Source organism: Parasteatoda tepidariorum, chromosome 1 (assembly GCF_043381705.1).
Source record: "Parasteatoda tepidariorum isolate YZ-2023 chromosome 1, CAS_Ptep_4.0, whole genome shotgun sequence".
NCBI classification, from domain to species: Eukaryota; Metazoa; Arthropoda; class Arachnida; order Araneae; family Theridiidae; genus Parasteatoda; species Parasteatoda tepidariorum.
This window is the reverse complement of record NC_092204.1, coordinates 4,692,594-4,719,221: the sequence shown is the minus strand read 5'-3', so window position 1 is coordinate 4,719,221 and position 26,628 is coordinate 4,692,594. Positions and strand designations below refer to the sequence as shown.

Below are 26,628 nucleotides of genomic sequence, written 5' to 3'. Positions count from 1 at the left end.
AATTTGAAAGCAGAAATGAAGCCTTAGATAGGCAATCGCAATATGTATGCAAGCTATAAGCGCAAAAAAGAGAACCATTTAAAACTAATATAAACGATTCCCTCATGTAAACAAAACAGCTGCCTCTTCTAACAGCTGATAGTATTACAAAGGTTATTGTGTTAATTAATTTTCTAAATGTAAGACTTGAAAATTTTAAAATTTACAAGATACTAATTCAATCAATTAGAAATTTGATAAAAATGTAAACTGTTCCATGAAAAAATTAATTTCCGTAATTAGCTTTCCTTCCCGTTATTTTAAGCATAAACCAGGTTTTAAAATACATTTGAATATTAGCAATATTCTTGCTTATATTTGCTTTGTCTGCATTAGTGGAGTCAAATGACAATGTCTAAGAATTATGATTTATTTGACTAGTTAGGGTTGACTTATGCTACATTTGCTCTTACCATTATTGAGGAAACTAAAAGATATATTTCAACCTGTTCTAATCAATTGTCATAAATAAATGTTTTAATGGTTTTCTAACTTTTTTACAAACACATTAAAAATTAATTTATATCTTGTACGATTTTTTTTAATAGTTAGTTATAAAAGATTTTTTCATTTGATATGTTTTCAGAAAATACAAGCTTTAAAATGAACTCAATAAAATTGTTTCAACGTGGAATTCTGCTCAGAAACTTACTAAGACATTTTTCTATCAAATGTGGTCAACACCAGAATAAAACTGTAAGTTTTGTGATTTTTTTATTTTATTATTATTACAAATAGTGTGCTAAATACATTGTTCTTTTTTTAAAATACTTTCTCTTTAAATTACAGTTTATAAGAAAACTTTCTTCAAGTTTTTCCAATCCGAAATATACTCTGCCTTCATTGGTTTCCTCTCTATTGTTTATAAAAGCTCTAACAAATGATAAATCAGGTTATTATTGTTGTTTTTCAGATTTTATTTTATGTTTTATTCTGAAATTAAAGTCTTAACATTACCTATAAAAAAATATAAAAAAAGTGTTTGCAACATTTAAATTCAAGTTACAGATTTTAAAAATTTTTAAGTTATATGTTTGTTTTTTTCATTTTAGTTTTTACCTTTGCAATGTTAATCAAAAATGGATTATGTCTGTGTTGGTAATTAATATTATATTTAATAGTGATCTTTGAAAAATTTTCGATTAAAGAAATATATGATATGACATCATTGGAACATCAATATTATCATTTGTATGACAAATGATATCAATGACAAATCAGGTTATTGTTATTTTTCAGTATTTTAGTTGTTTTCAGTACTTAAATTCATTACATTACCAATAATTAAATAAATTTGAAAAAAATTATGTAATATTTAAGTTTAATTGAAAAATTTTAAAGTTATATGTTTTCTTTTATTTCCATTTCAGTTTTTACATTTGTAATGTTGAACAAAAATAGTTTATGTCTTAGTTGTTTAATTTCTTATGGTAAACCTTTCAAAAATTTCTGAAGCAAAAAAATATAGAATGCTAGTTTTGACATTTATGTTAGTAATTATGATTACCGAAATGATTATTCAAATAAAGCACAAAAATATTTTTTTAAAAAAAGTTTAATTAGTTTATTATTATTGTCTGCTCAAGCCAGGATTATAAATAATTACCATAGATATTTAATTTAACAATGGGAAAAATGCAAGATAAAACCATTTATTTATAGCAGCAATAATATTTAATTGGTTTCTAAGCATGCTGTTACAGTATAAAATCATGATGCATTATGACTTTATTTATAATGTGATTGATGTTACATTGAAAGAAATCCCACTTTTATACAATATTATGAAGTTGAATACTGAATTGAATATTAATAATCTTAGTTTAAAACAGAGTTGGCAAGGTTCAGGACAGAATGGATTAAACCAGTGTTTAAACCATTCTCTTCAAAACTGTCTTAAACTATCCAAAACCGTCTTATTCAAATTACGTCACAATTTTTGAAAAAAAATATTGTGAAAAATAAAAGGTTAATTTTTGAATAAGAAACAAAATGAAAACAATTTTTTTTCTTTTGAAATAAGTTTATTATTTTTAATATTGCATTATTTATCCTTACGCAAAACATAATTTATCAGTATTAAAAGCACATTTATTCATATTTAAAAGATTGGGTATTCACTTTTGTTCAATGAATTGTGAAGCTTCAATATTAAAATTTTTCCTATTATATCATTTTCCTTTAATAAGTTAAAGCAAATTCTATAAAAATGTATCAAAGTATGATTAATATCTGTAATTATTATGCTTCCAATGGTTACACCTTTATAAATAATTTTTACTTTTTACCCAAGTTCAAGGTTCTGGACACTCTCACAGTTTTTGTCGGTTTAAAACTGTAAAACCCACATCTCCTAGCCAAAACACTAACCCTGGTTTAAAAGAAAGATAAAAAGAATTTCAATGTATTTGATTAAGTATTTCTGTAAGTAGATAATTTACAATTTTTATTCAAGAAACTGAATAACATATTTTTTCAGGTTTAAAACCTGACATCATCACTAAGATTTTCATGGAAATGTTAGAAATATTTATAAATTTTTTTCTTGTTTTTCTACTTCTATTTTATGAATATTATTCTTAAACTTGTAGATAAGATCATTATTGAAGAAGCTGATAATTTATATGATGAAGCTAAGTTTGGACAACTTCATTCAGTTATCTATTCACATAAAACATCAGACAATCCCGAAATTTTATGGAGAGTTGCCAGATCAATATTTGAAAATTCTCGGAATGAGAATGATAAAGATAGGCTAGCAAGTTTAGAAGAAGCTCTTGATATAGTTGAAAGAGCACTAGAAATTAATGAGCAGTGCTGGGCTGCGCACAAAGTAATTATTTTATTAAATTAATATTTTTGTTAAATCTAATTCCTACTGATTATACTATTTGTCTCATTTGTACACATTTTTTATTACTGATTTCTTGCAGTGGAAAGCTATTTTATTGGATTATGTTTGGCGCTACAAAAGTACAAAAGAAAGAATTATTCATAGCTTTGATATTAAGAAGCATATGAAGGTCTGTATTGAAATATTAATTTTTTTCACTAACAATTTAACTATGTTTGATTTCTTAATGCCATGAACTCTCACTACTATGATTCCAATTCAACAATAACCCTTTATTATGATATTGTTTCGTGAACCCGGCGAACTTGCATATGAATTAATGTCGTACTCATTTCAATATTACGATATTCCCTGTAGCAATAAACCCCTGTAAAGTGATTTTTTTTCCAAATTTCAACCTTATTTTCTCTATTTATAATTGGTTTTCAAATAATGTAAAAAAAATATTATTTTATCATCTTTTGCCATTTTTTCTGTCGTTTCTGACAAGAGAAGACTCACTGCTGACCACCCCAAGAGCTTCCATTTTTAGAATTGCCTCCTTTAATCTCTTAAGAAGTCACATATGTAACATTCCTATCTGATTTCATTTCCTTCATGTTAAAAGCTGATCATGAGTCACAAATGGCCACAAGCATCACATTNAAAAAAGACTCATAGCTGACCAGGCCAAGAACTTCCATTCTTGGAATTGCCTCCCTAATCTCTTAAGAAGTCACAGATGTAATATTCCTATCTAATTTCATTTCCTTTATGTTAAAAGCTGATAATGAGTTACAGATGACCACAAGCATCACATTAACACCTGAAAGAGAATTTTTTTCTGTAGAGGATGGGTGGAGCTCCATTCACTAACAAAAAACATTTTCGTACTTTGGCTTCAATGCATAATTTTTTGGTTAATTTGACAGTCGAAAAAATGAAAAACAAAAATATCAGATTACTTTCAATAAAAACGGTTTTTAGGTATGTTTACGATTTTATTTCAATTGTTTTTAATATTTAACCATAATTAACACTCTGCAAATTAATATTTTAGGTAATATATAAATATATTTATAGTTAATACATGTATAACATTTAAATTTTTAAAAAAAATGTTATTGTGTCTCCAAAGTATGTAGGCCCTTGATGAAACAATGTATCCCTCTACAACAATTTATTTATTTAGTCCCCAAAATATTGTTGTAGCGAGGTTTTACTGTAACTGTCTATTATTTATTAGGGATTATTAGGAATTATAGATGAAGCTATGCATTCAAAGAAATTTGTTGGAAAATTACCTTAAAAGTCCGAGATTTCTTAAATCTGAGAACTTCTTTCTTAATCTTAAAACTAGATTTAAATATCAGGATTTATAATAGAATCATAATTTGATTTTTTTTTTAAATGAATGACCATATAAATCTATTTCCAGAAATCTGTAAAAATAATCACCAAAAAAATATATTTAAGTATTGGATATTTATTCTTATAATTAATATTCGCTATTTGTTCTAGAATCAGATCTGTTAATTAACGTTTATTTTCGAAGATGTGTTGCAAAATATTAAAATAATGTTGCAAATCAAGGTGTGTTACCAAATATTTATTTTATCTAGTTTATTTTCTTCTAGTTTTGAATTTTGTTCAAGCACTTTTGTAAATGTTTGAGCTATCCAAAATCAATACGAATTACTGAACAGACATGAGACATATTGTTACTGTATTGGGAAAGTTAGTGTTTGAATTTTTATGTACTGAAAGATTCCGAGAGAGAACAAATTGAGTATCCAACTAGAAACATTGATAATAGGTCTTTTTTATCCTGTCACATTACAGCCCTAGAAACATTCATATTGTTTCTAATATGCCTCAGTGTTTTTTTTTAGCTTTTTTGGTTGATCATACAATAAATATATCTGAATTATTCATGGTACAACATACTTGAAGGATGAAATTATGCAACAAAAAAATTACTATTCGTTTACAAAATTTACCCATTGAAATGGCTGATTGAAATTAGTATTCAAATATTAAAGTATTATAATAAATATAAAGTATTTTTTGCATTATGCATTTTTCAAAATTTGCAAGAGCTTATAAAAATCAACAAATCTATAAATTGATAAAAACTGATGTCAAATGCAAGCAATTGGAAACTTTTCAATAAGGCTTATTAAGGGATAACTCGCTAATTTATTTTTGTGAAGTTGTAATTTTTTTAATTAAACTCAGATTATGATCAGTTTTGCTACCTAAATATGTATTTCATAATTCTATTACTTTTACATGTCTGGAGGAATTATCCTGAAATTGCACTGCATAATCTTTTTATATTTATTATTGATACACTTGCATTACAAAAAAGTTTGTTTTACATTATAGCGGGCAATTGAACTGAATCCAAAGGATGGTACTTCTTATTACATACTTGGAGAATGGTAATTTTAATTTTTTGTCTAGATATACGATTCTCAAATGAGAACTTTATTTAAAAATGAGTCATAATCAGTCATCATTATTTTGAATAATATGCTTTGTAAATTTGTTATTAATTTTTTTTTTCGTTTTTAAACATTATAATATACAACTAATTCTACAATAATATTTATATAGGTGTTATACTTTTGCTGATATGCCATGGTATCAGAGGAAAGTAGCTGCAGCAATATTTGCTTCACCACCTACTTCAACTTATGAGGAGGTATAATCTACAAAAATTAGTCTGTTAATTTGAAAAATATATTCTTGCAAAATTAGGAAATGTTGCTTCTTGTCTGGATGGTGATAGCATTGTTAACAGTGGCCTCTTCTTAAAACATGAGGCAACTATTTCAAAAATTGAACATTTTAAACAATTAAAAAAAAAATAATTATCTGGAAGCCACTGAGCACTCGAGGTAAATGTATTAGTGGTTACTTTTTGCATTAAAATGACCTTAATAGTAATTTTTATCATATTATAAAAATAAAAAAAATTCATTTAAAAAAACATTTTTATTTGTAACCTGGAGCCTTGGTGGCTCAGGGTATAGAGTGCTCGCCACCCAATGAGGTGACCCGGGTTCAATACCAGCAATAGCTTGTCAATTCGAATTTTGCACCCGGCTTGCACTGACCGCAGCTCTAGCGTAAAATATCCTGAGTGGTAGCTTTATCATGGGTTAGAGTCTCCTTGCTGTCAGGCTAACTGTTGAAGACTTTCATGGTTTTCCTCTCCATGTGACTGAAATGTGGGTTAGTTCCATCAGAAAGTCCAAGTCATCAGAAAGTCAGAACAAAGACAAATTTCTCCCAATACTTGATCCAGGAGTTACCTTGCCTTCTGGATCGGGTTTAAAATTACAAGGCTGCGTTGTTGAATATTAGTAGTTCAACAACAGTTATAGGTAACCTAACATTATTGTATGAAATGCAATATTATAAAAATGCAATTAAATGAAAATTATTCGACAAATACTTCCATAATTAATATCAATGCATATTATAAATTAAGACAAATTAAGGCATATTACAAATTAAGTTCTGTATCCAGATCACTAATTTCATAAAAAATATTATAAAAATTGATGGCAGGAGTAAAAGTTATGCAATAATGTCATACCAAATGATGCTAAATACATTTAATCTTTATTCCAATGATATGAACTTTAAAAAAACGAGCTTCAATAATGTAAAGCCACCAAAAATTACAAGTTACAATATTCGATTAAAGAAAATTTTAAGTTATTTTAGCTATTTTAATTGAAAAACTTAGTGGTAGAACCAAGTAAGTTGCATTTTCAGAACGAAAAAAAATTATATCAAAATTATTTTATTACCCATTTATTAGTAGGTGGGAATAATAATTCTTTTCTTTATTTTATTTACCACTACCTAATTTGAAATAAAAATCACACAATTAATTGTGTAAAGACTAGACAGAAGGCAAAAACATTTCTGTTACATTAAACATATCCATATTGAAGCAACCACTTTATGTTATTTTCTCTGATTCATTAATTTCCCAAAAATATCACTAGCCTGGTTCTTATGTAAAGCTCTTTAATTATGTCGATACATGCCTTTAAATTTTAAGCATGATTTCTCAGTGTTGATTTATTTATTCTTTTTTTTTATCAACTCTGGTAATATAAAAAAAGCTTTACTTCAAGACAAAGGTGCTTAAATCATGTTTGTTTGTTTTTTAATTTTCCTAGTTGTTGTTGTTTTTGTATGCCTGTTAAGGCAGAGATGTGTGATTGTTCTTGTTTTCTTGTGGCGTCATCTATGGCCAAGAATTAAAATTTTCATAGTGAAAAATATTGAAGAAAAAAGTTTATCCATAATTTTATTTCAACAATTAGTTGACATCTATTTAGTTTAATATTGTATATGAATAATTCATTCTTGTTATTATTTATACTTATAAATTATTTTTAGGCTCTTAGTTGTTTTGAAACTGCTGAAAAAGGTACTGTACCTCATTCCTTGTTATACTTTTCAATTTGAAACATTAACCAATTTAAGTTATGTTAAGAGTTTTTGTTAAGATTCCATTAGTCTTTCAAAATTGTGGGCTCTCAGGACCTAAAATTTAGGAATTTTTAGATCCCCTTTTTTTAAAAACAAAGAAAAGTTATCTTTGAACAATTAAGGCTTATAATTAGGACTGATCAAACACCTGCATCATGGAAAAGCTAAGATATATTATGATACTCAAAATTATTCTCATTTTCTTTTTGAGCTACAAATAAAAAAGAAAAGAAATTTTTTTACCTATGTTTTTAAAGTTATTATTTTGCCACTAGCTATCTTTTTTCTTTGCTGTAGTATTACGCATTTCTTGGGACACGTTATAACTTGTTTTCATGTCCACTTTACAATTTTTGGCATATTTCATACAATTATTGGAAAAAATCCTGTGGCAGAATTTTTTCAGGCTTTCTCCGACCAACTTCCCTGACACTAATATTTTGCCTTAAGATACTTTTAATTATAACAATTATTAATTTAAAGTAACAGAAACATTGTGCTTTCAGTTAAGAAATTATGGCACAAAAATATATAAAAAAATTTAGTTGTAAAAATATTTTTTTAATTCTAATAAAATAGGCGGTATTCTCGCATTTTGTATGCGGAAAAATGACTAAGTATTTCCTCTTTCAAATTTCGTAAATCATTACACAAATTCAAATTTGTACATAAATTAAAAATCACAAAATCTGTACATTAACTCCTAAATTATAGATCAAGATTAACGCAAATAGGACTCTTTTAAAAAAGAGATACTCAAATAAGTGTATGTAAAATATGGTGTTCTTCAAAGAAAAAAATAATGAAAGAAAGATCATCATTTCAAGAGCGAAAGGATCCTTCAAAACTTCTCCATTTCTGAATTTTTTATTTTATATCATTAATTTGAAATTCCAGCTGAAGCCAGTAGTTACCGATTTTTTTTTAAAATCTCAAATGACAATAGAAAAATTATGATTATTTCTTTTTGCTCTGATGCTCAAGAAAGACATCTTTAAAAAAAATTCTTCAGAGGAGGAAATTCTGCATTTTTCAAAAAATTATGCAGAAAGGAAACTCAAATGCAGGTTAGTTCCATAAAAAAGTCCCCCACAAAGCAAATTTCTCCCAATACTTGATCCAGGAGTTCCCTTGTCTTCTGGATTGGGTTCAAAATTAAAAGACTACAAAGTTGAACATCAGTAGTTGTAAATCCAAAATTAGGTCGGTTAGTAAAATATCTGTTATTTTATTTCTCCAATGTTGGCAGGTATGCATGACCAGTTTGTTATAATAAAACCTTTTTTTAATTTGTAAATATCGAGCAAATATTTAGTTCAAGAAATACTACAAAATTATCAAATACTTACATTTGTGTTGAGTATTTATTGCTCTTTTATTTCCTCTAAGAAACTGTATGTTGAAAATATGTTCCCTTCCTTTGAAATAACATCAATGTTTCAAGAGTGTACATCTGCATGTGAAAATGTGACAGAATGAAAGTGAAATCTATTATTTGTAATGGTTTGTTTGAATATTAGCTTTACATGATTTTAAATACATGATTCTTGCTAATGTTCAGTCGTAGCTACAGAGACATTTTTATTGCTTCCCTTAACAGACTTGTGAAGTCTCATTAAATTTCAGTTTTGCACTAATTAAATTTGAAAAATTAGTTGCATTAGAACCTTATTTCTTTAGTAGTTAAAAGTAGGGATGTAACAAATAGTGATTTAGTCAAATACCGAACATTCCGCTAAAAAAAAATCAGTCGAATAGCAACTTTTTTTTTATTTTAAATCATTCAAAAATAATTTTTTTATAGAAATAAGTTTCGTCATTATTAAAATATAATCAAAACTTAGCTGCAATATAAAGGGAAAAAAACTTCAATCTAAATATTTAAGATAATAAAAATAATTAGAAATATTTAAGATAAGAAAAACTAACAGCTATTAAAAAAAAGAAACTAAACTTCTAATATTGAAAAAAAAAATGAAATAGAAAAAAAAAATATCCTTTAATTCTTAAAACAAAACTTAAATGTCAAAAATATTTTCCAGAAAAAAATTATTAAGAAAATAATAAAAGAGAAAATGTTGATCAAAAAAGCTTTTAAAAATACAGCGCTATTATAAAAATGCCTATAAAAAAGGAAGACTATATACAAAAGCAAAACAGAAGAAATAAAAATTGAACTTAATTTTTTAAAGGAAATTTTAAAGCTAAAAAATTTTTTTCCAATTACCATATTTTCAGGAAAAATTGAAGACTAAAGTCTAATAGAAAGCCTCTTAATTGCCGCTTCATTATAAAAACATAAGTTTTTTGTAAAAGAAAAAGCTAACTCGAAACCGAAACAAATATCGTTCTTAGTTTTTAAACAAAGAATTTAATGATGAAATCTTAATTCAACTTTTTCACATTGCTGTATTTTTATTTTATAACCGTCCTCGAACACCCAACCCAATTTTGAGTTTACGACTACAAATGTTCAACTCCGTAGCCTTGTGATATTGAACCAATCCAGTAGATAAAGAAACTCCTGGATCAGTACCCCCAGAGGTATGATTTGTCATGGGAACATGGAGGACATTGTGACTCAACAGATTTAATGTGCATCGGTTACCATTTGCTACACAGGGAGTCTTCGACCAGCGGAGATTGAAGCTATGACCTCTTGGACATGGGGCCTGCTTTACCACCCAGGGTATCCCGGTTTCTGTTGTATTTCTAGAAAAATATACCATAAATGTTTTTGTTGCAATTAATGAAAAGAATTGGCGATCAAAGATAAATCGGAAGTTGTTATGGAGAAATGTTCAGAGGAAGTCATTGGCCCACATTGGGCTGCCTAGCCAACTATGATGATTATAATAACTTGCTCATTTATGTGTTTGTTTTATATTAAACATGCATATCATGTATGTTATAAGAAAATTTGTTCCTGGGCGATAAAATGGTATATTTTCCTCATTCTTCTAAAGCTCAAAGTCTTAACCGAAGCCATTGATAGTCGTAAACCTAAAATTGGGTCAGCTGTCCAACGACAGTTATAAAATACAAAAATCAATAAATAAAAATAATTGATTGATAAGTGTCTGTTTAAATAGTTTAACTTTTTTTTATAGTTGAACCTTTGTTCTACAGTATGAATTTACTTATGATGGGAAAATGCCACCTGAAGATGAATAACAAAGATGAAGCTACAAAATTTCTAAAAATGGTTTTAGAGTATCCAGTCAAAACACCAGATGATCAAAAAGTGAGATGTTATTTTAATGCAATAATTGATTACCTTACATTTCATTAGGGAATTTATGAAAACAGAGTGCGTGGCTAGATTTTTCAACGAAAAATAAGTACTTTTTAAGCACTCAAAAAATATTTTTAATCACTTTCCAAAAAAAATCATAATTAGGATCTGTGCAGTAATAAATTTTTTTTTTTCTAATCGTTTAAAGTTCTTAATTTATAAATATAAAATCAATAAAATTCAAAAACATTTTCCAAAGTTTTGCGTAATTATGATAAAATAACTAGCTTCTGATAAATATTGCAGAGAAAATTGGTAAAATCATGCTTTTTTGGTAATTGAGAACGACAATCGTCATGGCAAAGAAAAGAAAAAATCTCTTATTAAAAAATAGAAAATTAAGCACTTTTTACAAACCCCGAATAAAAAAAAAGGACCTTTAAAAGCTTTTAAAAAACGTAAATCAAAAATAAGCACCTTCAAGCACTTTTCAAAAATACTATGCACCTTGAAGGACACATGCTTTTTTTTTTAAATGTGCCTACAGAAATAATATCAATTATAAGAATTATCGAAATAATAATAATTAGGAGAAATTTATTTGCAGAAAATGTGCAATGGAAACACCCTGTATATGGAAAAAATGAATTAAATGAATGAATGAATGAGCAATGAATTAAAAATTCTTATTCTCTGTGTTTGTCGTACATAAAAATTGCCAATATACAATTTTGTTAAATTAAAATATAGTTTTTTTTTACTTTATTTCTTTCCTAACATCTATATTTCATACATTCAATCAAGAAACATAAAGTCCGGTTACTTGACCAGGTATGGTAGAAATAGGTATATATTTAAGTGTTGGTATGTTTAGTGTTAACATGATTGACTACAAACTGGTGACTTTTTTTTATATTTCCCCCCTGTTATTTGCACTGTAAATTAATCATATAACTGCTCTTTGCCATGCATAGACATAACTCAGCTTCTATTTAAGATAGTAAAAAACCAATTTTTATTCAATTTGTTAATGAATCTTCTTTCAAAAAGTTTTGATCTGTAACATTAATTTAATTAAACATTAATTTGATTAAGCCTTAATATTAATTTAACTTTAATATATATACAAAATATTCAATAGATTAATTATAATTCTCGCCAATTTCTTCTACATTCATAAAAGTAACTCTATAATTTTTATTAAATTTATTCTTTCTGCAGGTAATAAATATAAAACCATTCACAAAATATTCAAACTTTCTTGACCTTTCAAACACCTCATTGAATATATTCATGCCAGAGCATGCTTATGAAATAAGATGAATAACGCTTTAAAAAAAAATTTAATAATTTAGTTGGTGATTGTCTGATCATTTTAAGATACATTCTAAATGATTCAAGATCTAGACTTTAAGAATAAACAATAATTATTACAGATATCATTTTAAGTTATGATATCACCCGCAAAAATGTCTGTTTAAATTACTTAAATCTATACGCATTAATATCTGAATTATAAATTTTAAAAAATTTTGTATTTTGAAAAAATTTCTCTTCTTGAAAAGTTTTTTGCAGTTTTTATTTTTCAACTGTGGAAATACCTGTTTTACAAGTTGCACACTTTTTTTTAACGAATCAATAGCTTTATTTTGTTATAATATAATTAGAAAAGAAATTTAAAATACTTGAAAGGGATTCTTAAATTTTTAAAAATGGCTGAATAATTCTAATTATTTCTGCAACACAGGAAACTTATGTTTTAGACCTTTACTCCAACATTAAAACCATGCATATTTAAATTAAAAATCATATGTTTATTTCATTTGTTTGTAAAATAAAAAATTTTGAGTGAACAAATGTTTTAATTGTAATAAACCAACATCCATAGCTGCCAACTCTACTGGATTTTTCCAGTTTCTCCTTGCCTACTGGTTTAATAAAAATTCTCCTGATTTTCGTACATTTTAGATAAATCTCTAAAATTGAGGAAGTTTACTAAAAAATCCCTATTGAAAAAGAAATTTTGCACAGATTATTGCTTGTTTGAGTAGTAAAATAAGTATTATATATAATAAAGCTAGCCTTATTTATAAGAATCAGTTTAAAATTGTTTTTGTCCTAAAATGTTCAGTTTATTTTTATTCAGAACTCCCTTTTTAAATTAATAGAGTATGATAATGGTAAATGAAAATATTTAAACTATCTTTGATGAATTAAATGCCTACGACTATTCAAAATTATCAGTTAACATAAATACATAACATTTCAAGTTCATTTGATGTCCATCATAACTGGAAAAATATTGCAGTTTTTCTATTTTGATTGACTATAAAAATCCCTAAAATTCCCTTTGTGTAAAATATTTATTACATTATGCAACAATTATCATGAAATTTATATTATTTTATAAAATCTACTGGATTTTTTTCTCTGCAAGTTGGCAACTATGAACATTATCATCATTCACAGACAACGTCTGTCTGATTGACAAATGTTTGTTTATTTGCTGTATTCTTATTACCCATTGGCAAAATGGGTGTTGTTTTGAATTTAATGGCGTGCTCACCGTACTTGGATATCATCACAATTTTCGACTATGTTCAAGAGTAATAGTAAACAGTGCACATGCGTTGCTATGGTCACAGCTGCTGTTTGATAATTTTTTTAGAATTCTTTTTTTCACTTTTAATTATGTTATGTGTTAAGTTGGTGAGTTTATTTTTGAGGTAGGGAACCAGAGAGATCCCATAAATACTTGAGTTGTGAATAAAGGCGTAACTATAAACAAACCAAACACGCAGTTTCAAGTAGCTTTAGAAAAATTTGGTGACATAATCCGCAAATCCAATCATGTTTTTTTTTAAATTTAGAATTCTTATTTAATCTCTGCTGTCCAAGACTAATGTTACGACTGTCAACAGTTTTATAAAACCTAGCTGTAACTGAATGTCAATATTACTTAGTGAAATTATTTTACCTTTTATTTTGATTAGTTATTGTTTGATATTTGGTATACCACACAGACTGCATACAAGAGTGTGATTCATTTAAAATATTTCCAAGTTTCTTGACCAAATATTGATAAGCATAAAAAAATATCAGCATTCCGCATTTGAATTGCTCAAATCATTAGATGTTGGTAAAAGCTATATTTTTTTTAATTATGTTGTTTCATTCTCTTTTACATGCAAAGAAAACTTTGCATTGTTTCAATTCTACCAGCACAAAGAAAACTTAACCATGCAATATTACATTTGTTTTTTCATTACAGGCACGAGAAGAGGCTGAGAAACTTTTGAAGACATTATAAAAAAAAATAATTTATTCTATCAATTGTTTATTTTATCTCTATTTTCTTAAGAACATATTTATATTTTATATAAAGTTTATAATTTTATGCTTATGCATACTGATAAATACTTTTTATTAATCTTTTTTTTAATATCAAACTTTTGACGACATTATAAAAAAATTGTATTACTTCAATTGTTTATTTTATAAAGAAGATATTTTGATATTTATATTTTATATGAATTTTATGCTTATACATACAAATAAATATTTTTTCTCAATATTTTTTTTAATATTGAACCTTTTTAACACACTTAAGATTTTTGTGCTAGCGCATACTTTTAGGTAGTTTAGCTAGCTCACAAATTACTTTGAATAAGTTAAACAGGGTGGATAGCCAAGTCTTTCAACAAAAAATAAGCGCCTTTTAAATATTCTTAAGCACTCAAAAAATATTTTTAAGGGCTATATATATTAACAAAATACAAAATAATTTTCAAAGACTTTACATGATCATGATAAAATAAATAGTTTCTGACAAAGAACTCATTTTCTTGATTATAACTAATCATTATAAAATGATCAAGAGATTTTTCGATTCGATATCAGAGGGTGGGAAATGAAACCTAAAATTTAGAATATCTTGGAAAATGCAGCAGAGTTGAATGTGAGAGTGCAATAATCTCATGAAATCCAGCTTAGTAGATGCACGTGCGGACTCGTAAATATTTCATCAAACATGTAAAATTATTGGTGGTTTCATACGCTAACGAACGATACACAAAAATAGATTTTGGTAGAATGGATTGTGAAAATGTTGAATAGAACAATGTGAAAAGCATGTTTTCACATAATACAAGGAGATAATCAACATTCCTTTTTCAAAAATGAGACAAAACATATACCTTTCATCAACAAAAAATAAGCACCTTTAAAGTACTTTTTAAGCACTATATACATTGATAAAATGCAAAATAATTTTCAAAGACTTTACATGATCATGATAATATAACTAGTTTTTGACAATGAACTCTTTTCTTGATTATATTAGCCACCATAAAAAGATTTTTCAATTCGATTTCAGAGGGTAGAAAATAAAGCCTGAAATTCAGAATATGTAGCAAAATGCAGCAGAGTGGCACATGAGAGTACAAGAATCTCACCAAACTCAGCTCATGTAGTCACCGCCAAGTATTTCATCAAACATGTAACATGATTGGATGTGTTACGGACTGATGGCACACTGAAATGGAATGTTGTTGAATAAATTGTGAAAACATTGAATAGAACAATGTGAAAAACACGCTTATGCATAATACGTAGTGAAAAGCAATAAGGTAAAGAAATAAATCTCATTTTCGAAAATTAAAAACCCCCCATGACAAAAGCACCTTTAAAAATCGAAAATAGACACCTTTGAACACACTACACACCATGTTAAATAAATGTTTACTGTCAGTACTACAAAGAATAGAAAAAAAAACTATATTATGTTCTGTAATGGGAGAAAAAAAACTTAGGTTAATGTGGAAATTTTAAAGCTAAATTTTGAATAGAAATAGAGAAATAATAACTGAGCTGACAAGACTATCTGTTCATACACTGAATTAGTTTTGAGGAGTAGAAAAATTACAATGCACATTTGCAGTATCCCAAAAGTTTTAATCGTATTTGGGATCAAACGCATAGTTAAAGGCTATTTTTTTTCAAGGTTTCTTTTGTTACTTAAATTTATTTTGTTACGTTTTTAAAAAAACATGAATTGTAAGTTAAAATTTTGTTCATAAATATAGCCAGAACCTGGTCTGCTATTAAAGAAAAAGAAATTAAGAAAACCACAGAAAAAAAAAATTTTTTTTTAATGTATGTGATATTTTTCTTTTTTTTTAAATATTTAAAACGTTACTTTATTGCATTGTTCATATTTTTGAAAAATGTTAAAACTGAACATTTTTTTATTGATTTCACTAATTTTCATTTAGGTGTTTCAGTTAGGAAATTCAAAAATTCCAAATTAGGAATTTTTTAAAATTAGAATACAAATTTCTGGAAAATATTTTCTTTTTAACAGTTTCTTGTTCCAGATGTTTTTTTTTTTACCTCTAACTATATTTGCAATTCAATGTTACTTATATGATTTTGGTTCTTAATTACAAACAGGATGTATGATGACTACGTAACTGATGTCACTAATATAAACTATGTTTTTTTTGGGGGGGGGCAAAACATAGCTTTCACCTATTATTTATACTCGTGTGTAGTTTTAAATCTGCATGTAAACCTTTTGCCTAATATTTTTTTTTAACAAAATACAATACTTTACACATTTTCTATCAAAACGTGTCATTGCTTACTAAAGAAAGAATTTCTGAAAAAATTATTTTATTTTATAACTGTTGTTGAAAAGCTGATCCAAATTTTTGGATTTACGACACTAACATTCAACTACGTAGTCTTGTAATTTTGAACCAATCCTGAAGACAAGGAAACTCCTGGATCGATAATCCCAGAGGTATGATTGTTACGGAAACATGAAGGACTTTGTGACAGATTTAAGGTGCATCAGTCACTATTTACTACACAGGGAGTCTTCGGCTGGTGAGGATCGAACTCACAACCTCTTGTACATGGACCCAGTGCCCTTTCCAACCAGGCTATCCCGGCCATAATTTAATTTATACTAAAATTTAATCTGACTTTTCTTGGAAAAGTCAGATAATTTTATTTCTAAAATTGAAAAGGTAGTTACATTTTTTCCCCTCAGATAAAGAATGTTTTAAAAAATAGCTTAAGAAAACTGTGGGGTTTAAAGTGGTTCAGGAAAAAAAACTATTGTCCAATAAAACCTCTTGTAATCAATAAAAAAAGGTTTAATCACAGTTGAATATACACCTTGATTGGTTTTTAAAAAAATAGCATAAAAAAACTGTGGAGTTAAAAGTGGTTCAACCTCCTGATATAAGAAAAAAAACACATTGTCAAAAAAAACTCTTGTAATCAATGAAAAAAGATTTAATCACAATTGAAGATACACCTTGATCACTATTATTAGATCTTTAAAAAAAATAGCCGTTAGAAAACTGTGAGGTTAAAAGTGGTTCAAGAAAAAATCATGTCAAATAAACACTCTTGTAATCAATAAAAAAAAGGTTTAATCACAATTGAGTATACACCTTGATCACTATTATTAGATTTTTAAAAAATAGCATAAAAAAACTGTGGGGTTAGTAGTTCAACCTTCTGATATAAGAAAAAAAACATTGTCAAATAAAAACTCTTGTAATCAATAAAAAAAGGTTTAATCACAATTGAATATACACCTTGATCACTATTATTTGAGATGATTGATTTTTTCTTCATATGGCAACTAGTAACTGAGTTGAAAACTGTTAGTGAGATTAAAACAACAAATCACTGTGAACTAGAAATCATATAAAATCTTTTGATAGCCTCCACAATTTCAGCTTTCTTAGATGCACAACGTATACCATTCTGCCTGCAGAATTCCTTCAATACACTCACTGTGTATCGTAGTAGCTAAAAGAAAGAAGAAGTATTTGAATGAAGGTAATTAAAAAGTAGATTTTTTCAATTGAAAACAAAGCATTTTTGCAATTTTAATTATTTTCCTCTTGCAGTATAAATAAATAAGAAGGACTATAGGTTTAGTGTGAGGGGTGGTACACATTTTATTTTTAGAAAACTCTTTGTTTATTTTAAGTGTTATGTATATATGCATTTTTATTTTTTTATATGTATGCACATTTTTATATAAATGTATGCATAAAACTTAAGATTGATAAACTGTTTTCTAAAAACAAAATGTGTGTCCCCCTTACGCAACGCCGATGAGAATAACTATACATCGTTATTAAAATTTGAAAAGGGGAATATTGAATTTCCAAAAATTATGTTATGTTATGGGTGTTTATATTGTATATAATTAGTGAACCTATATTTATAGATCTAATTAGTGGGCCTATGTAATTAACAGAGGCTGAAAAAATTATTAAATTTTGGGATTTTTACCAGAATTATTTATTAAAATTTGAAAAATTATAAAAACATGTTATAAAATATTACTTGTCCAGTAGCTGCTTCATGTTGTAAGTTACTTGGTATGACATCATCCATTCTGGCCCTTTTACAAGCAGGTGCACCATATGCAGGACCAGCCTATAAATATATGACATATTTAATTAAACACTACATAGTTAGTTTTAATCATGGTTATTAAAGAATTAAAAAAATGTAAGACATTGATATAAAAGAGCATATTCATAAGTTAATGACGACTCAAAATAGTATAAAATTTGACCCACTTAGTACTTAGAGTTCTTATATACAACCAAATGTTCGTAAATTATGACATATAGGCAACAAAGAATAAATGACAAACAAAGAAAGTACACAACTGCAAAATTCTGGTTAATGGGTTTGGGATTTATAAAAGCCAAGCTTGAGGACCTCATGTGGCTTAAAATTAAAACAGGTTTAGAAAAGGCAATTGTATGAATCAGGGTGCGTAGCGTTTGTAAAAAGTACTTAAAGGTGCTTTTTTAGGGATTTCGTTTTTAAAAGCTTTTAAAGGTGCATTTTTCAGCTGGCGATTTAAAAAGTGCTTTTTTTCCCGAATAATTTTTTTTCCCTTCAGTGATATCTGGTGGATTCCATGCATTTCACGAAAAATGGGGTGTTTGGCTACATAATCATTCACGCGGACTTCATGTCATATCCACGTTATGACTTGCGCATGCACGCACATTTCAAATCGAAACCCGAGTGCTCCAATTCGGATGGAGAATATCAGATCCTTATGAAATGTTTTTCTTTTTAATTTATGTTAAGTTTATTATTGTTTATTTTATTTTACTTCTATCACTTTTTTGTCGTAGGGGGTACGGGTACTTTTGTTCTGAGTTCAGGGTCAAGTTGAATTCACTCGATGATGTGGGAAAGTACTGATTGTTTCGATTTACGTCTGTTTCTTTTCAGGGTTTTTTCTAACGCTAAAACTGTTTTTTATAAAAAGTTTTTGTTTTTCAATGATATCACTGATTGAATATGAATTTTTTGAGTGCTTGAAAATTTTTGTAAAGTGCTTGAAAAGTTTTTAAAAAGTGCTTATTTTTGATTCAAAGATTTGGCTATGCACCCTGTGAATAACTTTATTGTACAGTTGGAAAATTTATTTGAAAGAAATAACACAATAAACTAAATAATTGAACAGTACCATTCCGAATTTTTGAGAAATACAAGGATCAGGAGCACCAGGACAAAGTAATGTTTTGAATTCTTCAATCAGTCTTCCAGCTCTTTTCTCAATCACATCTTTGGTGGGCACTAAAAAAAAACACTTCAATTTTTATAATAATAAGCATAAAATAATTCAAGGTTGTATTGCATCCCGAGAAACATTTAATCTTTTCTAAATTACAATTTTTTTTTCATTTTTGTGATTTCATTGAGTGCTAGATTTAAATTTTGTTCAGTGACACTGATTAACCCATACCTGCCAACATTGGAGAAACAAAATAATGTAGATTTTACTAGCGACATTTTTTAGGCTACGAGTAAAGTTATGATACATGAAGAAAGTCAAAAAGAGAAATTTAAAATTGGAAATAATATAGGCACTTATATTTAGAGACGAAAAAAATATCCATGGAAATTTTAATGTAACAAAGATTTTTTTGAAATCATTATTTATAATTACTTTAACTATTAACAATCAACATACTGCATTATCTGTCGACAAATACAATAAGTATTTTTGCCATCAACAGATATTTTATTGCCAAAATTTTTATTTTCAAATTTCTTTATCAAATGCGAAGAAATTAGAGAATATACGGGTAAACAGGAGATAGTCGTAAAATACAGGAGTCTTTGTTAAAAAACAGAATACTTGGCAGGTATGTTAACCCAATCTTAACAGACAGAATTCCCCTCACACGTCAAGAATTCCTGTTCTAGAGTAAATGATTGGTGAAGATTGGACAATGAGATTTCTTATTTGTGCCCAATCAAGGAACTAAGATCTATTGCTATGGTGACCTATTGTTACACTTATCAATTTACACGAAATACATCTGGAATTTATTTGTAATTAAGTTTGATTATCGGATTAAACCAGTAAAGTGTTAAGAGCGAACCAGATTCGATTTTATAATCTAGTGCGAAAGACAACGTTTTAGCACTCATGAACCAGAGTTACCAAAAGTGTCATGAACGGATCATATTCTGCAAAGAAGTGCAAAAAAAAAAACGTTAGTTTCTGCGTTGGAGTTCATTTTCTCAAAAGAGGGCACAAATAAATTTTTTGAATGCAGATTATGACCAAAAATTTAACCCCATTGATAGGAATTCTGCATCTGACTCGCACCGACCACAGAATTTGTGTGAAATATCCCCATTGGTAGGATCATGGGTTAGATCCCCTGTTACTGTCGGGTATGCAGGTTTAATATAAATGCGGGTTTGTTCCATCAAAAGGTCCTTTACGAATGCTTCTCCTAATGTTTGATCCAAGAGTTCCTATTTCTTTCGGGTTGGGTTCAAAATTACAAGGCTACAGAGTTGAACATAGATAGGCGTAAACTCAAATTCGGGTCAGTTATTCAACGCGGGTATATTTATATACATAAAAAAATACTACAGTATGCTCAGGAGATAGAATACTTATCTCCCGAGGAAGTGACCCAGGCTTGAATCCCAGCGGTTCCTGGTTGATACGAATTCTGCTTACAGCTTGCATCGACCGCAGTGCTGACATGAATTAACCTCAGTTGTAGATGGATCATAGGTTACTCCCCTTGCCGTTAGTTTAACTGGGCGAAACTTTCCCTCCTATGTAAAGCAAGTAAATTACAGTCGAACATCGGTTTAACGAAACCCTATTTAATGAATTTTTTTAAGTTAATGCAGTAGATTTACAGGAAACGACGAATAGCAACTCTGGCACAAAAGTCGATGATAATGAATCTCCAGTGAAAACTGTTACTTTTTCTGATGCTTCGCACGTTTGGAAACAGTGAAAACTTACCTAATGCATCAAGATGTAAATAAAGGAGTATTTTCTTCTCTTCATAACGTTGAAAAAGAAACTTTTTAAAGTAAGAAATCAAGGAAATAAGCAAACCTTACTCACGGAATGCTTTAAAATTTCAAATGAATCAGCGTGTAATCATTCACTGTATTTTAGATTCCTGATTAAAAAGAGTAGGATTTCTATTTATTTTGTGTACTTGCTTATTAGAAATGTTAGGATATTCCATAAGGTAAGTCAATTTTTTTTGCCACTGTTATTACGAATTATCCTTGATTTAGCGAATTATATTTTTGATCCATATGAATTTGTTAAATCGGGGTCTGACTGTAGTTCCATCAAAAAGTCCTCCACAAAGGTTAGTTAGACCCCATACTTGATCCAACGGGTTTTCTTGTCTTCTAGGTAGGCTACAAAGCTGAACATCGATAGTTGTAAACTCAGAATTTTGTCAACTGTTCAACGCTGGTTATAAAATATTACAGTATGCCCATCGTTTACAGATCTTCACCATGCCGAAATTTTTTATCCTACTGTCCCATTTGACACAAGAAAAATGCTTGAAAAATCTTTAAACTTGATGTAATTAACAATTTAAAAGAACAGCTAAAAAGAGGCATTGAACTTACAATCTTCTAGAAATAACAACGGAATTAATCTTATTCAGCCACACCCCTAAAATAGAAGTGACTAGTGATTGACTAGTTTCACGAGATACACCGTAAATGGTAATAATAATCTAGTAAAAATTAGTAGTTTTATCCACCTACCCAGTTCTATACAATTCTCCCCCTTATAATGTTTGATACATGAGTTACCACAGAAAAAAAAGGGAACAAAATAGTTGCTTTTAGTAGCCTAATGCATGAAAATAAATGCCTAAATAAGAACAAAAGTTCATCAAGAATATGACTAAGAGTTTATTAAATAACAAGAATTTTTCATGACTTACTATGAAGTTACTATTTTCTCCGACGAAAACACAATAAATTTAAAAAAACATAATAACAGAAATTGAAATTATAGGTATAACCAAAACTGTTATGCTCTGCATCTTCATATTTATAGATTTTAAATTTAAAAAATAGAGTAAAGAAAGAGCTGAAGCAATAAAATAGCTGAAAAAAATGCAAAAGCAAAAAAAAAAAATTTTTCTGCAGAATTATATTCTAAAGATACTTTTCTTGCTCATCGGCGAGGAAAGAAATNAACAAAAGCTCATCAAGAATATGACTAAGAGTTTATTAAATGACAAGAATTTTTCATGACTTACTATGAAGCTACTATTTTCTCCGACAAAAACACAATAAATTTAAAAAAGCATTATAATAACAGAAATTTAAATTATAGGTATAACCAATACTGTTACACTCTGCATCTTTATGTTTATAGATTTTAAATTTAAAAAACAAAGCAAAGAAAGAGTTAAAGCAATAAAATAGCTGAAAAAATGGCAAAAGCAAAAATTTAATTTTTTCTGCAGAATTATATTCTAAAGATACTTTTCTTGTTCATCGGCGAGGAAAGAATTACTCCTGATTTTTCTGTTCTCATTTCGGAATAAAGAAAATTCGCCAATGACTGGCCTGCTTCAGCTAGAATTTTAAATTGATAAAATAATAAATAACAAAAATTCTGAAATCACAGAAGTTTAAAAGATAATTCGCTCTAGAAGTGATGTTATTTCTTTCATTTTTTAAAAGAAGATCATAAATTTTAAAGAACATGATAAAAATATTTTTTACTTTAATAAAATATGACTGTGAGTAGGGATTTTGTTACAAATTCAGATATTCGGAAAACAATGAAATTGGGGGAGGGTGGTAAATTCTATTTTAAAAATTAGATTTTTCAGCAACCTAAATCCATGACTTTTCATGATTTTTTTAAAAAAATTGTTAAAATCATAACATTTCATGACAAATTATTTTCAATACCCGAATTCATGATTTTTCATGACTTTCCAGGAGCGCATATTTAGTTATTCTTAGATATTTTCTTAAATTTACTATCTTTTAATACAACTCCGCCCTCTGGTAGCAAACCCTCAAGTTCTGATGCATTCTATTAGCCAGAAGTGTGAAATGTTAAGTGTCATGCCTGTTAAGTGTGAAAGTCATTTCGGTAAACAAACTTGAAAAAGCTTTTAAGGCTAATATTAAAAGAAGTTTAGAAATAACGTTTTATTTACATTTTCTTTCATTACTCAAAATCACTTAACCCACTAACGTGCAGAAAAATATTATTTTAATTTGCAGTCTTCTACGCATAGCAAAACCAGTTTTTACACATAATTAGATAAGGAATTTCAATTGTGTCTATTTGTTAAAATACCAGTGGGTAAAAGAAAAAAATTGCATGTTATCTTATTTATCCTTTTCTTCACTTACATTAAGACAATGATTTTTAAAATAAATAAAAAATAAGCAGTCAAAGTAATAATTTTAAGCATTTAATTTAAAGTATTGACTAAAATAAATCAAATTTCTAGACATAAAATTGTACAGTGCACAAAAAAAAATAAACAAACCAACTTTAATAACTTTTGATCTAATTATCGGATCTTCCCATTCTAGGACTCAATCTTAATGGTTTGAGGGGGTGACCTCAAATTTGCCAATCAATTAGTGCAGACAGTATTCTAAGTTAAGAAACCAGACACAGAAACGTACTTTCTCTGAATAAACATACCCTTTTTTCCCTACAGATTCGGCTTTCTGACCCCCAAAATATAGTGGTTAGCCATAATTTGGGAAATATGGTCCCAATAGTTTGGTCAGGAGAGAGGTCCAAAGTTTGGACCCCTTAATATTAATTTAATTTTTTAGCGTATTTCGCTACATCTCGGGAACTTTTTAAGCAAATTGAAGAGGCACACAATTTTTTTTCATCATTTAAAAGTGCATAACTTTAAATGACAAAACTCAACCGAAATCTGTTGAATAGTTCCTGAGAAATTGAATTTTTACTACACAACTTTTTAAAAATTAAATTACTCAGGAACTAGTTGACAGATTTCCTTTAAACACAGTAACTTACCATGCTAAATTACAAATTTCAATATGATGCAAAAAATTTCCTCCCTTACAATTCAAATTTTTTTTGACAAACTTTTGGGACCCTATATTTTGGGGGTCCGAAATCCGAATCCATTGAAAAAAGTATGTTTATTCAAAGAAAGCACGTTTTCGAATCACATTTCGTAACTTAAAAATATTGCCCGCACTAATCAATTAGCATATTTGAGTTAACTCCCTTAAGATTGAGTCCTAGAATGCGAAGATCCAATCATTAGATTAAAAGTTATTCTGAGTGGTCCACTTTTTTGGTGCACTATACATCAATGATATGCACATGTATAATCAAATGATTGAAATCTCACATGTATAATCAATAATTTCATCAGGAGCATCCCGATTAAGTGCAAGTGCTTCTATGTTTCTCCAATGCTTTTGAAGAACTGAAATTAAAAAATAGTTTCTTATCATTGATACACACAAAAAAAAAATAATAATAATAATAGTAACAACCAATACAATACAATTTGAGGCTAGAAAAGCAAACCTGCAAGATGGTTACTAGCTTAGTAAAATATGTGCATATAAAAGTAACATATATTAAAGAATATGAAACACTGAATTTTTGTTCTTCACCTTAGAAGAAGCCAAAAGTGTTGCTCATTTAACGTTACCCAGTAAACATTCATACATCACACAGCAGAGAACAACACACAGAGAGGGAAACATCCATGCCCTGAGTGTGATTCAAACCTGTAGCCACTGGCTTCACAGTCAGACACGCTGACTGCTCGGCCACGTGGAATCATAGATATTGAAAGAGATATTCTCAGAAGTTATTTTAGACTCTTTGTGAAATTCAGCACATAATTTTGAGAAAATGGGACCCTGATATTGAAACAACCACACACAAAAAAAAAACAGTAGTCTGTTCAACTTTTTTTTTGTAAACTTATGAAAAATCAACTTATTTTGGGAAGAAGAATAAAAAGTGGCTTTTCAAAATATGAATTTTAAACAGGAATTTTTATTATAAGGTTTTAAATACTGAATTTAAGATATCACTGGTTCCGTTTTAAAAAAGTTTTGTGAAGGGATCCATTCATTCATCCACAGATCGTAATTTTGATCTGAACCAGAGAACGATCAATCTTCAATTCATTACTCCCAGAGGTATCGACCAGCTACAGCTGGTCGATACGAATTCTGCATCTGGTTTGCACCGACCACAGTGCTGACGTGAAATATCCTCAGCGGTAGACGGATTATGGGTTAGAGTCCCCTTGCCTTCAGTCTGACAGTGGGAAGTTCTGGTGGTCTTCTTCTCCATGTAACACAAAAGCTGGTTAGTTGCATCTACAGGTCCTCCACAAAGGGAAATTTCTCGCAATACTTGATCCAGGAGTTCCCTTGTCTTCTGGATTGAGTTCAAAATTACAAGATTCAGGAGTTGCACATTAGTAGTCGTAAACTCCAGGTTGGGTCGGCTGTACAACGAGGGTTATAAAGTAAAATACATGTCTACAAAACTTCATTTTGTTTTCTCAAACAAGTGAAAAGCTTTGTACTTTTAATTATAATGCGCAAATCGCACATTAAAATTAAATAAGCCTATCAATTAATTAAGCCTATCAAATTATTTAAATAATGAAGTCTATCAAAATATTAAGATATTTTCATACTACTCTATGACTAATATTAAAACTAATTTAATAACCTGGATTCTCAAAAGACTCTGGATGATAAGCAAACTGTAACTTCTTAATAATTTCTTTAGATTTCTCAACTAATCCCTCAGAAGGTGCTGCGTGCTTGGTGTCACATTTAATGGTACGAATATCTTCCATGAAAGGAAGGTAAACAATATGAAATCCTGGTGGGACCATCTGATTGCCATGATCATCCGTTTGCTCTTCCTAAAAATAAATCAAGAAAATGCTTAAAAAGAGAATATTTTTTAATTTACACGAGGATATTCAATAATAACTTTTAGTACAGTAAAACCTTGCTACAACAATATTTTGTGGACCAAATTGAATTGAATTGAATGTAGGGTTTAGTGGCACAAAGTCCAAAAAAAGGACATACTGCGCCAAACACTTGATTTTAAAAACAGATTATAAGGTAAAGTAAAGCACATGAATAAAATCAGATAAGATATTGAAAATTCTCAAACAATGTTGTAAAGTTACATACATTAAAATCAATGAAATTTCATGGTAAATTTACTAAAATGGTAAAAGGTATAAAACAATTATATGCAACTTAAAATTCCAATAGCGCGTAAAAATGTAAAGATGTTAGGATGGTGATTTTCATCTAACAAATCTTTTATACATAAAATAGTGCTCCCAAACAAGATAAGGCGATGTTGGTAAAAACATGGGCAAGTGATTAAAATATGACGAATTGAAAGTAAAACGTTACGAGTATCGCATCGAGGAGACGGTTCTCCAAACAGCAAATGTTGATGAGTCAGCCGAGTATGTCCTATACGTAGGTGGGTGAGCTTGACATCTGCTGCAACACAGACCAAGGCTCTAAACTGGATTTAATAGTATGCAGTTTGTTCTCAATTTGTAAATCCCAGTGTTGCTGCCACAAAGACATGGTAAAATGTCGTACATAATTCTTCATGTCGGAAATT

The 26,628-nt window shown here is 28.5% G+C and overlaps 2 protein-coding genes across 8 annotated transcripts in view; one reads left to right on the top strand and one right to left on the bottom strand.

Moving 5' to 3' along the window:
- Positions 1 to 45: 45 nt before the first annotated feature.
- LOC107450405 (regulator of microtubule dynamics protein 1) lies at positions 46 to 14,197 on the top strand. Of its 3 annotated transcripts, none has more exons than XM_016066190.3 (10): positions 46 to 152; positions 626 to 735; positions 829 to 931; positions 2,631 to 2,872; positions 2,973 to 3,062; positions 5,261 to 5,316; positions 5,492 to 5,579; positions 7,298 to 7,328; positions 10,501 to 10,634; positions 13,897 to 14,197. In XM_016066190.3, exons 2-10 carry the CDS (start codon positions 643 to 645, stop codon positions 13,933 to 13,935), a joined length of 876 nt encoding a protein of 291 aa, XP_015921676.1. In that variant the 5' UTR covers positions 46 to 152; positions 626 to 642; the 3' UTR covers positions 13,936 to 14,197. The 3 variants fall into 3 exon arrangements, with proteins under 3 accessions (XP_015921676.1, XP_015921675.1, XP_015921677.1); XM_016066189.3 differs by having other exon boundaries at positions 47 to 179; XM_016066191.3 differs by having other exon boundaries at positions 87 to 244.
- A 3,002-nt stretch (positions 14,198 to 17,199) lies between these two features.
- The window catches only part of LOC107450411 (Inverted repeat-binding protein), a 41,952-nt gene continuing 32,523 nt past the window's right edge, over positions 17,200 to 26,628 (bottom strand). For 2 of the 5 annotated variants that reach the window (XM_071186754.1, XM_071186750.1), the window contains exons 12-17: positions 25,699 to 25,893; positions 24,347 to 24,424; positions 22,467 to 22,559; positions 19,150 to 19,259; positions 18,000 to 18,092; positions 17,200 to 17,453 (exon numbers count right to left, since the gene is read on the bottom strand). In XM_071186754.1, the coding sequence (XP_071042855.1) occupies positions 17,328 to 17,453; positions 18,000 to 18,092; positions 19,150 to 19,259; positions 22,467 to 22,559; positions 24,347 to 24,424; positions 25,699 to 25,893 (695 nt within the window). In that variant the 3' untranslated portion in view covers positions 17,200 to 17,327. Of the gene's footprint in view, positions 17,454 to 17,999; positions 18,093 to 19,149; positions 19,260 to 22,466; positions 22,560 to 24,346; positions 24,425 to 25,698; positions 25,898 to 26,628 lie in introns of all 5 variants that reach the window. The other 3 variants (XM_071186753.1, XM_043051400.2, XM_071186756.1) reach the window with 3 other exon arrangements.

Coding starts and splice junctions, on each gene's coding strand:
- LOC107450405 (XM_016066190.3), top strand. CDS start 643: ATGAACTCAATAAAATTGTTTCAACGTGGAATTCTGCTCAGAAACTTA. Junction 736..828: donor GTCAACACCAGAATAAAACT/GTAAGTTTTGTG, acceptor TTTAAATTACAG/TTTATAAGAAAACTTTCTTC. Junction 932..2,630: donor TCTAACAAATGATAAATCAG/GTTATTATTGTT, acceptor TTAAACTTGTAG/ATAAGATCATTATTGAAGAA.